We start from the raw sequence: 10,173 nt of genomic DNA, 5'->3' as shown, positions 1-10,173 counted from the left end.
GGGGCGGGGGGGGGTGGGCTCGGTCGGCGCCGCGCTCACCCCCGTCTCTTTGCTTGCAGGAGTGCCGGGCCACCGGTGAGTAGCGGTGGGGGCCGGGATCGGGGCAGGGCTGCGAGCCCCGGGCTCCCCCTCTCCGGGGCTCCCGGCTCCTGCAGGGGCGGTGGGATGGCGAGATTCCCCCCCCCCCCGGCCACCGGTTTCTGCGGGGCGAGGGGGGCTCCGGGGCGCGGGGCTCCCCCCTGCCTGGGGATCCCCGTTCCCCGGTTTCCCTCCTGAGGATTCCCGGTCCCTGGGGCTCCCGGAGTGCGGGCCTCCCGATGTGCGGATTTCCCCCCTGCCCTGGGCTCCCCCAAAGACTCCCGGGCCTCCCGCTGTACCGGGCTCCCCCGTGCTCAGGGCTCCCGATGCGCGGCTCTCCCGGTGCGCCGAGCTCCCCCCCTGCCCGAGACTACCGCTGTCCGGGGCTCCCGGTGTACCGAGCTCCCCCCTGCTCAGGGCTCCCGGTGCGCTGCGCTCCCCCCTGTCCGGGGATCCCCCGCGGCCGTGGCTCCCGGTGTGCCGAGCTCTCCCGCTCCCGTGGCTCCCGGTCGGGCCTCCCGATGTGCGGATTTCCCCCCTGCCCTGGGCTCCCCCAAAGACTCCCGGGCCTCCCGCTGTACCGGGCTCCCCTGTGCTCAGGGCTCCCGATGCGCGGCTCTCCCGGTGCGCCGAGCTCCCCCCCTGCCCGAGACTACCCCTGTCCGGGGCTCCCCCGCTCCCGGGCCTCCCCGTGTGCCGAGCTCCCTCCGCCTGGAATTCCCATTCCCCGGATCTCTCCGTTCCTAGCGCTTCCCCCCGCCCCCTTCCGAGGACTCCCGGTGCCCCGGGGATGGGCTGGGACCATCCCCGGCGCACGGGCCCCCCTTTTTCTGCTTTCCACCAGCCGACAGCACGCTGAGCCGTCCCCGCTGCCGCCGCCGCCCGTCCCGTCCCGGGCCTCCCCCGCTGAAGCCGCCCGCCCTGGCGCTGAGCCGGGCCCGCCTGTGCCTGCCCCCGCAGCCCTGCCAGCCCTGCCTGCGGGTGCGCCTGGCCCTGCCCGCCGCAGGTAGGGGCAGGGGTGGCAGGGCAGGACCCCCCCCTCCTCCCGGGTAGGGGGGGTGTGTGTGTGTAAAGGTGGGCTGGGGGGGGGTCTCGCCCTCCCACCCGTGTCAATGCCCCACGCCGGTGTCTCGCAGGGCTCGGCGGGGCCTCCCGCTGTACCGGGCTCCCCTGTGCTCAGGACTCCCGGGGCGCGGCTCTCCCGGTGCGCCGAGCTCCCCCCCTGCCCGAGACTACCCCTGTCCGGGGCTCCCCCGCTCCCGGGCCTCCCCGTGTGCCGAGCTCCCTCCGCCTGGAATTCCCATTCCCCGGATCTCTCCGTTCCTAGCGCTTCCCCCCGCCCCCTTCCGAGGACTCCCGGTGCCCCGGGGATGGGCTGGGACCATCCCCGGCGCACGGGCCACCCTTTTTCTGCTTTCCACCAGCCGACAGCACGCTGAGCCGTCCCCGCTGCCGCCGCCGCCCGTCCCGTCCCGGGCCTCCCCCGCTGAAGCCGCCCGCCCTGGCGCTGAGCCGGGCCCGCCTGTGCCTGCCCCCGCAGCCCTGCCAGCCCTGCCTGCGGGTGCGCCTGGCCCTGCCCGCCGCAGGTAGGGGCAGGGGTGGCAGGGCAGGACCCCCCCCTCCTCCCGGGTAGGGGGGGTGTGTGTGTGTAAAGGTGGGCTGGGGGGGGGTCTCGCCCTCCCACCCGTGTCAATGCCCCACGCCGGTGTCTCGCAGGGCTCGGCGGTGTCCGTGGGCTGCAGCTCAACTTCCTGGAGCTGGGCTCCAACCGCCCCGGCTGGCTGCAGGTGTGGCGGAGGCACTGGGCACCGGGCGGCTCGCCGGTAAGTTCGGGGCACACCGTGGGGGTGGACAGTGGGGTGACACATCCCACTCATCATCCCCCCTCACCCCTTCCCGCTCCCCCCACAGTGGCAGGTCCAGTTCGACTGCTTCCCAGCGGAGAGCGGGCGGCGGGTCCTCGTCTCCCTCCGCACCATCCCTGACCGAGGCTTGGCCATCAGCCGCAGCTACCGTCTTGCTGCCCAGCCGCCCGGTGAGCCTGGGGGGGGGAATCCTATGGGGGGTGTCCCGGGGGGGAACCCTGGCGCTAGCTGACCCCCCGCCTGCTCTGTAGGACCCGTCTTCACCCATACCTGGGTCCCCGAGGAGCGGGCCATCGAGGTGCAGGTGCCCGAGGGCCCTGCCCTGATGGTGCGGCTGTGCCACCAGCTGGCCCTGGTGTGCGAGGAGCTGCCCCGGCCCTTCCACCAGCAGGTAATGACTCCAGCCCCCCTGGTCGCCCCCCATCCCAGCCTGGGGGCCGTGCTCCCCGCCAGCTGACGCTGCCTCCATGCCCACAGGTGCTGGTGCTGGGGGGCCACAGCGTCTCGCTGTCGTATGAGTTCCTGGTGCCCTGCCTGTGCATCGAGGTGCGTCACCGTCCCCTGCAACCACCAGGCTGCTCTCCCTGCCTGTGTCTGTCTGTGTGGGGAGGGCAGGCAGGGGGTGGTGGGGACATGTCTTGCCCTGATCACCCTGCTCTGCTCCCCCAGGCCTCCTACCCTGACCACGACAGCCCACGCAGCAAGCGCTGCCCCTTCCGTGACCAGCCAGCTCTCTGTGAGTGCCCACAGGGAGGGGAGCTGGGTCCTAGGGGTCCCCCGGCCATCCCCTCACCCCGCTGATGTGCCGCCCCACAGATGGCCCTGAGCTGTGGTCCTCGGTGCACTTCCACGACTACAGCGCCAGCAGCAAGGACCAGATGGCAATGGTGCTGAGTGCCAGCTGCCCCCTGCACCCCCAGGCCACCCTGTGCTGGAGGGAGGCAGCAGATGAGACTGCGCCCTGTCACGATGTCCCCAACTCCACGGCCAGTGAGGAGGAACAGGTAAGCAGTCCTGGCTTTGGGGTGCTGCGAAGCACCAGCCTGGAGGGTTGTAGGGCTGTGCCCCTGGCTAGGGCACCCACCGGACCCCAGGGTGGTGGGTGGGTGCTGGGGTGCCCGTGGGCTGTGTGAGTCGGGGACTGTGATGTGCTCTCTGGCCATACCAGGCATACACACTGGACAAGGTGGACGTGCACCCCCAGCTCTGCTTTCGGGTAAGCCCCCCTGGGCAGGTGGGCACTGCCTGTGAAGGGGCTGGGGACAGTGGTGAGCGATGGTGGCTCACCCGGCCCCTGGGCTCACCCCTACTCCCTCCAGTTCTCCTATGGGAACAGCAGCCACGTGGAGTGTCCCCACCGACAAGGTGAGCCCCGCGGGTGGGGGGCACCCCTGGGTTGAGGACAGTGCTGTCCTGAGGTCCCTCACACCCCTCATCCCCTCGGGCATCCTGCAAGCCACCTCTCTCTCTCCGGTGGCCACAGAGACCGCCTGGAACGTCTCGGTGAGTGCCCGGGGGCTGCAGCTGCACCTGCGCCTCACCTCCAGCATCGCCGCAGCCTTCACCGCAGCCCTCTGCCAGCAGCGGGGCGGGCACTGCGAGCCCGAGGCCCCCCTCTACACCGTCACCCTGGTGAGCAGCGCAGCGCTGGGGGGGGACACGGAGCAGGGACTGAGCCGCACTGACCCTGTCCTTGTGCTTTGCAGCCGGAGGGCTCTGCCCCGGGGGAGCTGGCGCTGCTGCTGCCGGTGCAGGTCCTGGGCAGCTGCGTGCTGGTAAGGTGACCCCTGTGCTGGCAACCACACTTTGGGGGGGGGGACGGACCCCAGCCTGGTCCCCCCTCACCCAGCCCCTTTTCCAGGTGTGGCGCTCGGATGTGCGCTTTGCTCGGAAGCAGCTGCTCTGTCCTGACAGTGAGTGGGGGTCCTGGGGGACTGTGGGGGGTGGCAGGAGTGGGCGGACACCCCTCTCTCACCACCCCTCTCCCAGTCTCTCGCAGGCACTTTGGGCTGCTGGGACTGGCACTGGTGTTGGGACTGGTGGTGACCATGTTGCTCCTCAACTGCCGTGGAGGCTGGAGGCCAACTGCTGGTGAGGGGCACCTTGGGGGGCTCTGGGGGGACAGAGGGGCAGTGGCTGTGGTGGCCATGAGGCTGGGGGGCTGAGGGGGTGACAGCTCCCAGGGCTGCAGAGGGTCCCAGGGTGGTGGGTGGTGGTGCAGGGCTGTAGGTGCTTGGATGCTGGGGTGTCTCTGGGGGATGCCGGGGTGTCCCTGAGGGATGCCGGGGTGTCCCCGGGGCATGCCAGGGGGGCTGGGGGCAGGGCTGTCACCACTGTCTCCTCCATCCCGTAGGTGCCCCAGGTGGGCGCCCGGTGCTGCTGCTGTACTCGCCGGACTCGGAGGAGCACCTGGGGCTGGTGTGTGCCCTGGCTGAGCGGCTGCGTGCGGGGCTGGGCTGCGACGTGCGCCTGGACCTGTGGGAAGCCGGGTGCGTGGGGCAGACGGGCGCCCTGCCCTGGCTCTACGCCCAGCGGGGCCGTGTGGGCCGCCAGCGCGGCACCGTCCTCCTCCTCTGGAGCCGGGGCAGCACCCAGCTTTTCCGCCGGTGGAGGGTCGGGGCGGCCAGCAGTGTCCCCGGGGACGCCCACGACATCTTTGGGGCAGCCATGGCCTGCCTGCACGGGGAGCTGGGGGCGGCAGACCGCGGCGGTGGCTGGGTGCTGGCCTACTTCAGCCGGCTCTGCAGCCCCCGCGATGTCCCCCGGCCCCTCCGTCCCCTCCCCACCTACCGCCTGCCCCGCCAGCTGCCCGGGCTGCTGGGTGCCCTGCGGGGCAGCCCCCCGGCCCCCCGCCGCTGCGGTCGGGGTAGGACAGAGGGACTCCTGCACCGGCTGCTGCAGGCGGGGGCTGGGGGGGGCAGCCCCCCACCGCGGGACCCCGGAGCAGCTGCTGGCACCTGAGCACCCACGCCGGGGCTGAGCTGGGCATTGCTGGGGGCAGCCCCCGGTGAGGGCAGGGGGGCCCCATCACGGAAGTTGGCGGAGTGCACCGTGGTGGTGCCAGGACGGCAGGAAGGGTGCCGTGGGGTGCCCGTGGGGTGCCCCCATCAGGGCCCGTGGGTGCTGCCGGGGGGAGGCCTGAGCAGGGCTGGCCCCGGCCATGGGACATGTAGGGACGGGGTCGAGAGTCCATCCCGTTCCCCCGGGGCCGGGAGCGGAGGTGCTGTCCCGGGCAGGGGCAGCTTTATTTCCACGCAGGGATTTGCTCCGAAGGAAACCCGGGAGCCCCCTCGGGAGGCCGTGGCCGGGTGAAGGGCCGGTTCGGCGCTGGAAGGAGCCGGGCGACGGGGGGAGCTCCCTGCGCTGCCCGGGGCTGGCGGCGGGGCACGGCCCGGCCCCGCTCCTCGCTCCCGCCCCGGCGGCGGGAGCAATAAAAACACCGTTTCACCCTGTCCCGCCGTCCGTCTGTTTTCCCGGGGCTCGGTGGGTCGCCCCACGGGAGGGGGGAGAGGGAGGGCAGGTCCCGCACCCGCGCCGTGGGGCCGCCCCGCCGAGCCCGTCCGTGGGTCGGTGCGGGAGCGGGGGAGGCCCCACCCCGGGGCGGTCGCCGACGCCGCGCAAGGACCCGGGTGTCCGGGATCGGAGCAGGAAGCGGGAGCCGGCGGTGGCGGCGGCGGGGCCCGGGGAGTCGGGGCCGTCGGGAGTGGACGACGTTGGGGCCGGGGCGCCCCACGGCCCCGGCCCCGCCATGCGCAGGCTGGGACGGCTGCTGCTGCTGCTGCTGCTGGCCGTGGGGACGGCGGGTGGGCGCGGGGCCCCCCGTGACACCCTGGCCTGCTCCCAGGTGGGTCGGTGTCGCTGCCAGCGGGCACCCCAGCGTGGCCACCCCAGCGTGTCCACCAGCCTCACCCTTGCCTTCCCCCCCAGGGCCTCGTCTGCCACCTCCTAGGTAAGTGCCACTGCCACCACCGTGGCCCCCGGCCCGTCTGGGGTGTGGGACCCCCGCACCCACGGCCGCCCTCCGTCTCTCCCCACAGACACCGACGTGCTGTGCGGGACGGAGCTGCCGGGGCTCGGTAACGGGCCGTCCCTGGCTCGGCTGCGGCTGGAGCCGGCTCTGCGCTGCAGCGAGCCCGCGGCCTGCTCGCCCTGCCTGGAGGTGCGCCTGCGCCTCGCCCTGCCGCCTGGCACCGGTACCAGCACCCTCCAGCCCCGCCGCCCCACGCCGTCAGGCATCCCTGGGGAGGAGGGCAACAATGAGGGGGGACGGTGGTCACTGGTGGACGAGGTTGCCTCATCCCAGCCGAACGTCACCGGGCTGCTGCTGCTCTCCGGGCACGCCTACGCTTCCTCCCGCTGTGTGGCCGTGGAGGTCCAGGCGTCCCCGGACCTCGTGCTGCCCGGCCGACCCCTGGTACGTCGGTGGGGATGAGTGTCCCCGACCACCGGCAGTCTCCTGGCACTGTGGGGATGTGGGTGCTGGCACCGGCAGGTCTCCGTGGCACGGTGGTCCCGTTCCCCGTGCCCCTGGGGAGTTGAGTGCCGGGCGGTGCCAGTTCCTCGCCGCAGCGCGGTGGTGGTTTTCCTGCCTAGGGCTGGGTGACCTTCCAGTGCTTCGAGGCACCGCTGGGCTCCGAGCTCCACGTCACGGTGTATACCAACTCGCGTGGGCGCCGGAGGCTGAGCCAGCGGCAGCGGGTGCCAGGTGAGCCCCCGACGTGCCCTGCCGCGGTGGCCCCCGTCCCCCTTGCCTGCTGACACCCCCCTGTCCCCCGCAGACTGCTCGTGGCCCGCGGCACAGGCTGCTGTCCCCCAGTGCCAAGGTAAGTGCTGGCATCCCCCTGCCGTGGCAGCACTGGGACCCCCCCACCTTGGCACGTGTCGCCTGGGGAGCTGGGGGGCGGTGGGTGCAGGGGGAGAGCGTGGCCCCCCTCCAGGGTGCCATGCCCTGTGCCAGGGTGCCGGGTGCCCTGAGCCGCCTCCGCTGCAGTGCCCAGGCTGGAGGTCTCCCCGGGGCCGAAGGAGGTGGTCGTGCAGGTGCAGGGGGCGGCGGCGGGGCACAGCTACACCCTGCGGCTGTACCACAACCAGAGCCACGGCACTGGTGGGTCGGGGCGCGCGGTGACCGCGGTGAGTACGACCCCCTTCCCCAACTCCCCACCCTGGCTGGGTTCCAGCCACTGCTCCCCCCCCTCCCCGCCCCCTGGGAAGCTGTGTCTGTGTTCCAGGCAGGGTGTTGGGAGAGGGGGGCAGGTCCCCCCTGGGCTGGGTGACCCCACCAGGGAGCAATTTCCCGTGGGGTGACCCACATCTGGTTCCCGGCGGCAGAGTGGCCCCATGAACTACAGCCTGCCAGCTGATGAGGTGCTGCCCTGCCTCTGCCTGCAGGTGGGCACCCGGCCGGGCACTGTGGGGGTGGCAGGGCTGCCATCAAAGCAGAGGGGCTCCCAGCATGGCATGGCCCCCTCCAGCAGCCCAAGGGGGGCAGCTGGGTCACGGTCACAGCCTGGGCATCCCAAATCCTTTTGTTCCTCTCTCTCTTTTCCTCCTCTAGGTCTGGCCGGAGATCCAGGACCCACTACGGGCCACGCTGTGCCCCTTCTCCCACGGTACCTGCACCACGGGGCTGGGACGCGGGGTGGCTGGGACCCAAGGGGACATCACATGGGAGGTGACACCCCTCTCCTGGTGCCACTGCAGATTCTGAGGCCTGGGAGCGGCTGTGGGCACGCAGCCGGCTGGTCCTGCATGCCGAGGGGCAGGTGCTGACCTGCTCCCTCTCAGCCCCCTGCGACCTCCCAGCCCAGCTGGTGCCCTGCTGGCGGCCGGAGCCTGCGGGACCGTGCCAAGCCCTGCCCGGCCTGCAGCAGCCCGCCATGGGGCAGGTGAGTGGGGCTCTGTGGGGTGCTGGGGTATGGGTGGGTACACATGGGTGGCACTGATGGAGCATCTCCTACCCACAGGGACCTCAGGATTTTGGGGGGCTACGACTGCATCCCAACCTCTGTGTGCAGGTAGGACATCCCCCTGCCCCCCGTGGTTGCCCTACGGCTGCCCCAGGGCACAGCTAACCCTTTCTCTGGGGCAGGTGTGGGGCGGCGGGCAGGTCCGGCTGACCCAGTGCCTGCGGGACAGTAAGTACTGCTGGGGTTGGGAGGGCAGTACCCCAACCTGGGGGTTGGGCTGGGGGGTGACGCCCCCCCCCAGGCCCCGGCCTCCCCTTGCCGCGTCCCCCAGCCCCCTGTCACATCCCCAGGAGCACTGCCTGGCCATGCCAGTGACCTCCTGCTGCTGCAGCGTGGGGGGAATGCCTCGCTGTGTGCCCTGGAGCGGGGTTCCTGCACGCCCCTCGCCAGCTTCACCAGCACGGTAAGGGGCAGGGACCCCCGTGTCCCCGTGGTGGCGGTGGTACCAGTGGCACAGCCGGGTCACCCCCTGGTGCCGTTGCAGGGAGCCGGGCACCCAGGGCGGCTGGAGCGGGAGCTGCGGCGGGATGTGCTGGCAGGGCAGTGCAGGCAGGTCAGTGCGGGCAGCGGGCGTGGGTCGGGCAGCATGTGCATGTGGCATGTCCTCAAGCAGCGTGTGGCATGTCCTCGGGCAGCGTGTGACATGTCCCCATCCCTTGCAGATCTGGCACCTTGAGAACAGCACCGGGGTCACGCTCTGGGCCTGCCCCCTGCACAAGTGTGAGTGTCCCCCGGCTGCCCCGGGGGAGAAGGGGCTGGTGTGGGGCTGAGGGAGGGGCACCCACCCTGTGGAGCCACAGGGCACGTGCTGGGGACCCTCGGTTGGGTGCCGGGGACCCTCAGCAGGCACTGACCCTGCCCTGCAGACCTGCATGCTCGCTGGGTGCTGGCGTGGATGGGCGCGCTGCTGGGGGCCGCCTGCCTCCTGCTCCTGCTCCTGCTGAAGAAGGAGGACGTGAAAGGTGAGCGGTGCCCACTTTGGGGGCTGTGACGTGGCCTGAGACCCTCCCTGGGACCCTCCTTCACTGCCTTCCCTCCCCACAGGCTGGTTGAAGTCCCTGAGGGCTGACTACGGCTCCGAGGGTGAGTGTGGGGGTGAGCTTGGGGTTTGGGTGGGGGAGGCAGGGGTGCCCATCCCCTTTCTGCAGGGGGCAGAGCAGGGGGTGGGTTCCCCACTGTGGTGGGGAGGGTGGTCTCTGCTTCCTTCCCACTGTGGCTGTCCCTTAGGGTGGGCATGGGGGTGCTGCAAGGGTTGGGGGACAGATCAGGGGTGGGTTCCTCATATGGGGTGATGCTGGCCTGTTTTCCACCATGGCTGTCCCACAGGATGGGTAAGGGGGGTCAGGGGACAGAGCGGGGGATAGGTCCCCTATTGGGTGGCGGGGGGTGTGTGTGTGTCCCAGCCTGCCTCCCACCACCACAGGGTGGGCACGGGGTGCCCGGGGAGGGGGTTCAGTCACTGATGGTACCCCCCAGGTCCCCTGCGAGGCCGGCGGGCGTTGCTGGTGCACGCGGTGGAGCCGGTGGCCGAGCGAGCGGCGTGTGCCCTGACGGCTGCCCTGCGCTCACTGGGACTGGCGGTGGCAGCAGCCCCGGGAGGTGGCAGCGGGGTGGCGGCGTGGGGACCGCTGCCATGGCTGCACGCCCAGCACCGGCGGGCGCTGCGTGAGGGTGACACCATCATCCTCCTCCTCTCCCCGGCGGCTGTGGCTGCCGCACGCCTGTGGGACACCGGGGCCGGGGTTGTGCCGTGGGCCAGGGATGCTGAAAGCAGCCCCGGCCCCCGGCACTGCCCCGGCCCCCGGCAATTCCCCGGTGCCCGTGATGATGTCCCCACCGTAGAGCCCTGTGAGGTCTTCGCAGCAGCTCTGTCCTGCACCGTGCCGGCGCTGGCGGCGGGCAACGGGCGCTACGTGGTGGCCCGGCTGGAGGCTTTGGTACCGGAGGTGCCACCAGCTCTCCGGGCAGCCCCTGCCTTCGCCCTGCCCGGTGAGACGGGGGGGTTCCTACGGGCGCTGGCGGGACCGGGTGGTCGTCGGGGCCGGTGGCCGGAGCCCTACGTGGCGGCGGTGGCCGAGGGGCTGCGGCGGGCGCTGGGGGAATAAACGGTGCCTTCACTAAGCGTGAGTCCAGCCTTGTGGGGTGGGGAATGGGGACTGGGATGAACTGGTGAGGGGTGATGGGGAAGTAAGGAGGGGGTGTGGGGGCAGGAAAGGGGTTCTGGGCTGGTTGGGGGATGGAGGGGAACTTGGGCTGGTTTGGGT

At 72.0% G+C, this 10,173-nt stretch overlaps 2 protein-coding genes across 2 annotated transcripts in view; both read left to right on the top strand.

The window, feature by feature from the left end:
* Nucleotides 1–404: 404 nt before the first annotated feature.
* IL17RE (interleukin 17 receptor E) lies at nucleotides 405–4,935 on the top strand. Its single transcript, XM_014946648.1, has 17 exons — nucleotides 405–503; nucleotides 826–1,084; nucleotides 1,153–1,235; nucleotides 1,406–1,664; nucleotides 1,795–1,901; nucleotides 1,990–2,113; nucleotides 2,195–2,334; nucleotides 2,421–2,489; nucleotides 2,613–2,679; nucleotides 2,760–2,947; nucleotides 3,112–3,159; nucleotides 3,263–3,308; nucleotides 3,427–3,575; nucleotides 3,650–3,718; nucleotides 3,805–3,856; nucleotides 3,933–4,034; nucleotides 4,297–4,935. Exons 1-17 carry the CDS (start codon nucleotides 405–407, stop codon nucleotides 4,902–4,904), a joined length of 2,469 nt encoding a protein of 822 aa, XP_014802134.1. The 3' UTR covers nucleotides 4,905–4,935.
* Nucleotides 4,936–4,945: 10 nt separating this feature from the next.
* The window catches only part of LOC106890800 (interleukin-17 receptor C-like), a 9,379-nt gene continuing 4,151 nt past the window's right edge, over nucleotides 4,946–10,173 (top strand). The window contains 17 exon segments of the mRNA XM_014946835.1: nucleotides 4,946–5,787; nucleotides 5,871–5,892; nucleotides 5,981–6,357; nucleotides 6,537–6,648; nucleotides 6,722–6,766; nucleotides 6,934–7,073; nucleotides 7,272–7,331; nucleotides 7,498–7,552; nucleotides 7,644–7,828; nucleotides 7,907–7,957; nucleotides 8,032–8,077; nucleotides 8,200–8,312; nucleotides 8,394–8,462; nucleotides 8,572–8,629; nucleotides 8,776–8,871; nucleotides 8,954–8,992; nucleotides 9,386–10,017. Of these exon segments, the coding sequence (XP_014802321.1) occupies nucleotides 5,104–5,787; nucleotides 5,871–5,892; nucleotides 5,981–6,357; nucleotides 6,537–6,648; nucleotides 6,722–6,766; nucleotides 6,934–7,073; nucleotides 7,272–7,331; nucleotides 7,498–7,552; nucleotides 7,644–7,828; nucleotides 7,907–7,957; nucleotides 8,032–8,077; nucleotides 8,200–8,312; nucleotides 8,394–8,462; nucleotides 8,572–8,629; nucleotides 8,776–8,871; nucleotides 8,954–8,992; nucleotides 9,386–10,017 (2,784 nt within the window). The 5' untranslated portion in view covers nucleotides 4,946–5,103.

This window comes from Calidris pugnax, unplaced genomic scaffold (genome assembly GCF_001431845.1).
Source record: "Calidris pugnax isolate Ruff unplaced genomic scaffold, ASM143184v1 scaffold81, whole genome shotgun sequence".
NCBI classification, from domain to species: Eukaryota; Metazoa; Chordata; class Aves; order Charadriiformes; family Scolopacidae; genus Calidris; species Calidris pugnax.
Note: the sequence above shows the minus strand (reverse complement) of the source record. Positions and strands in the feature narration are given on the sequence as shown.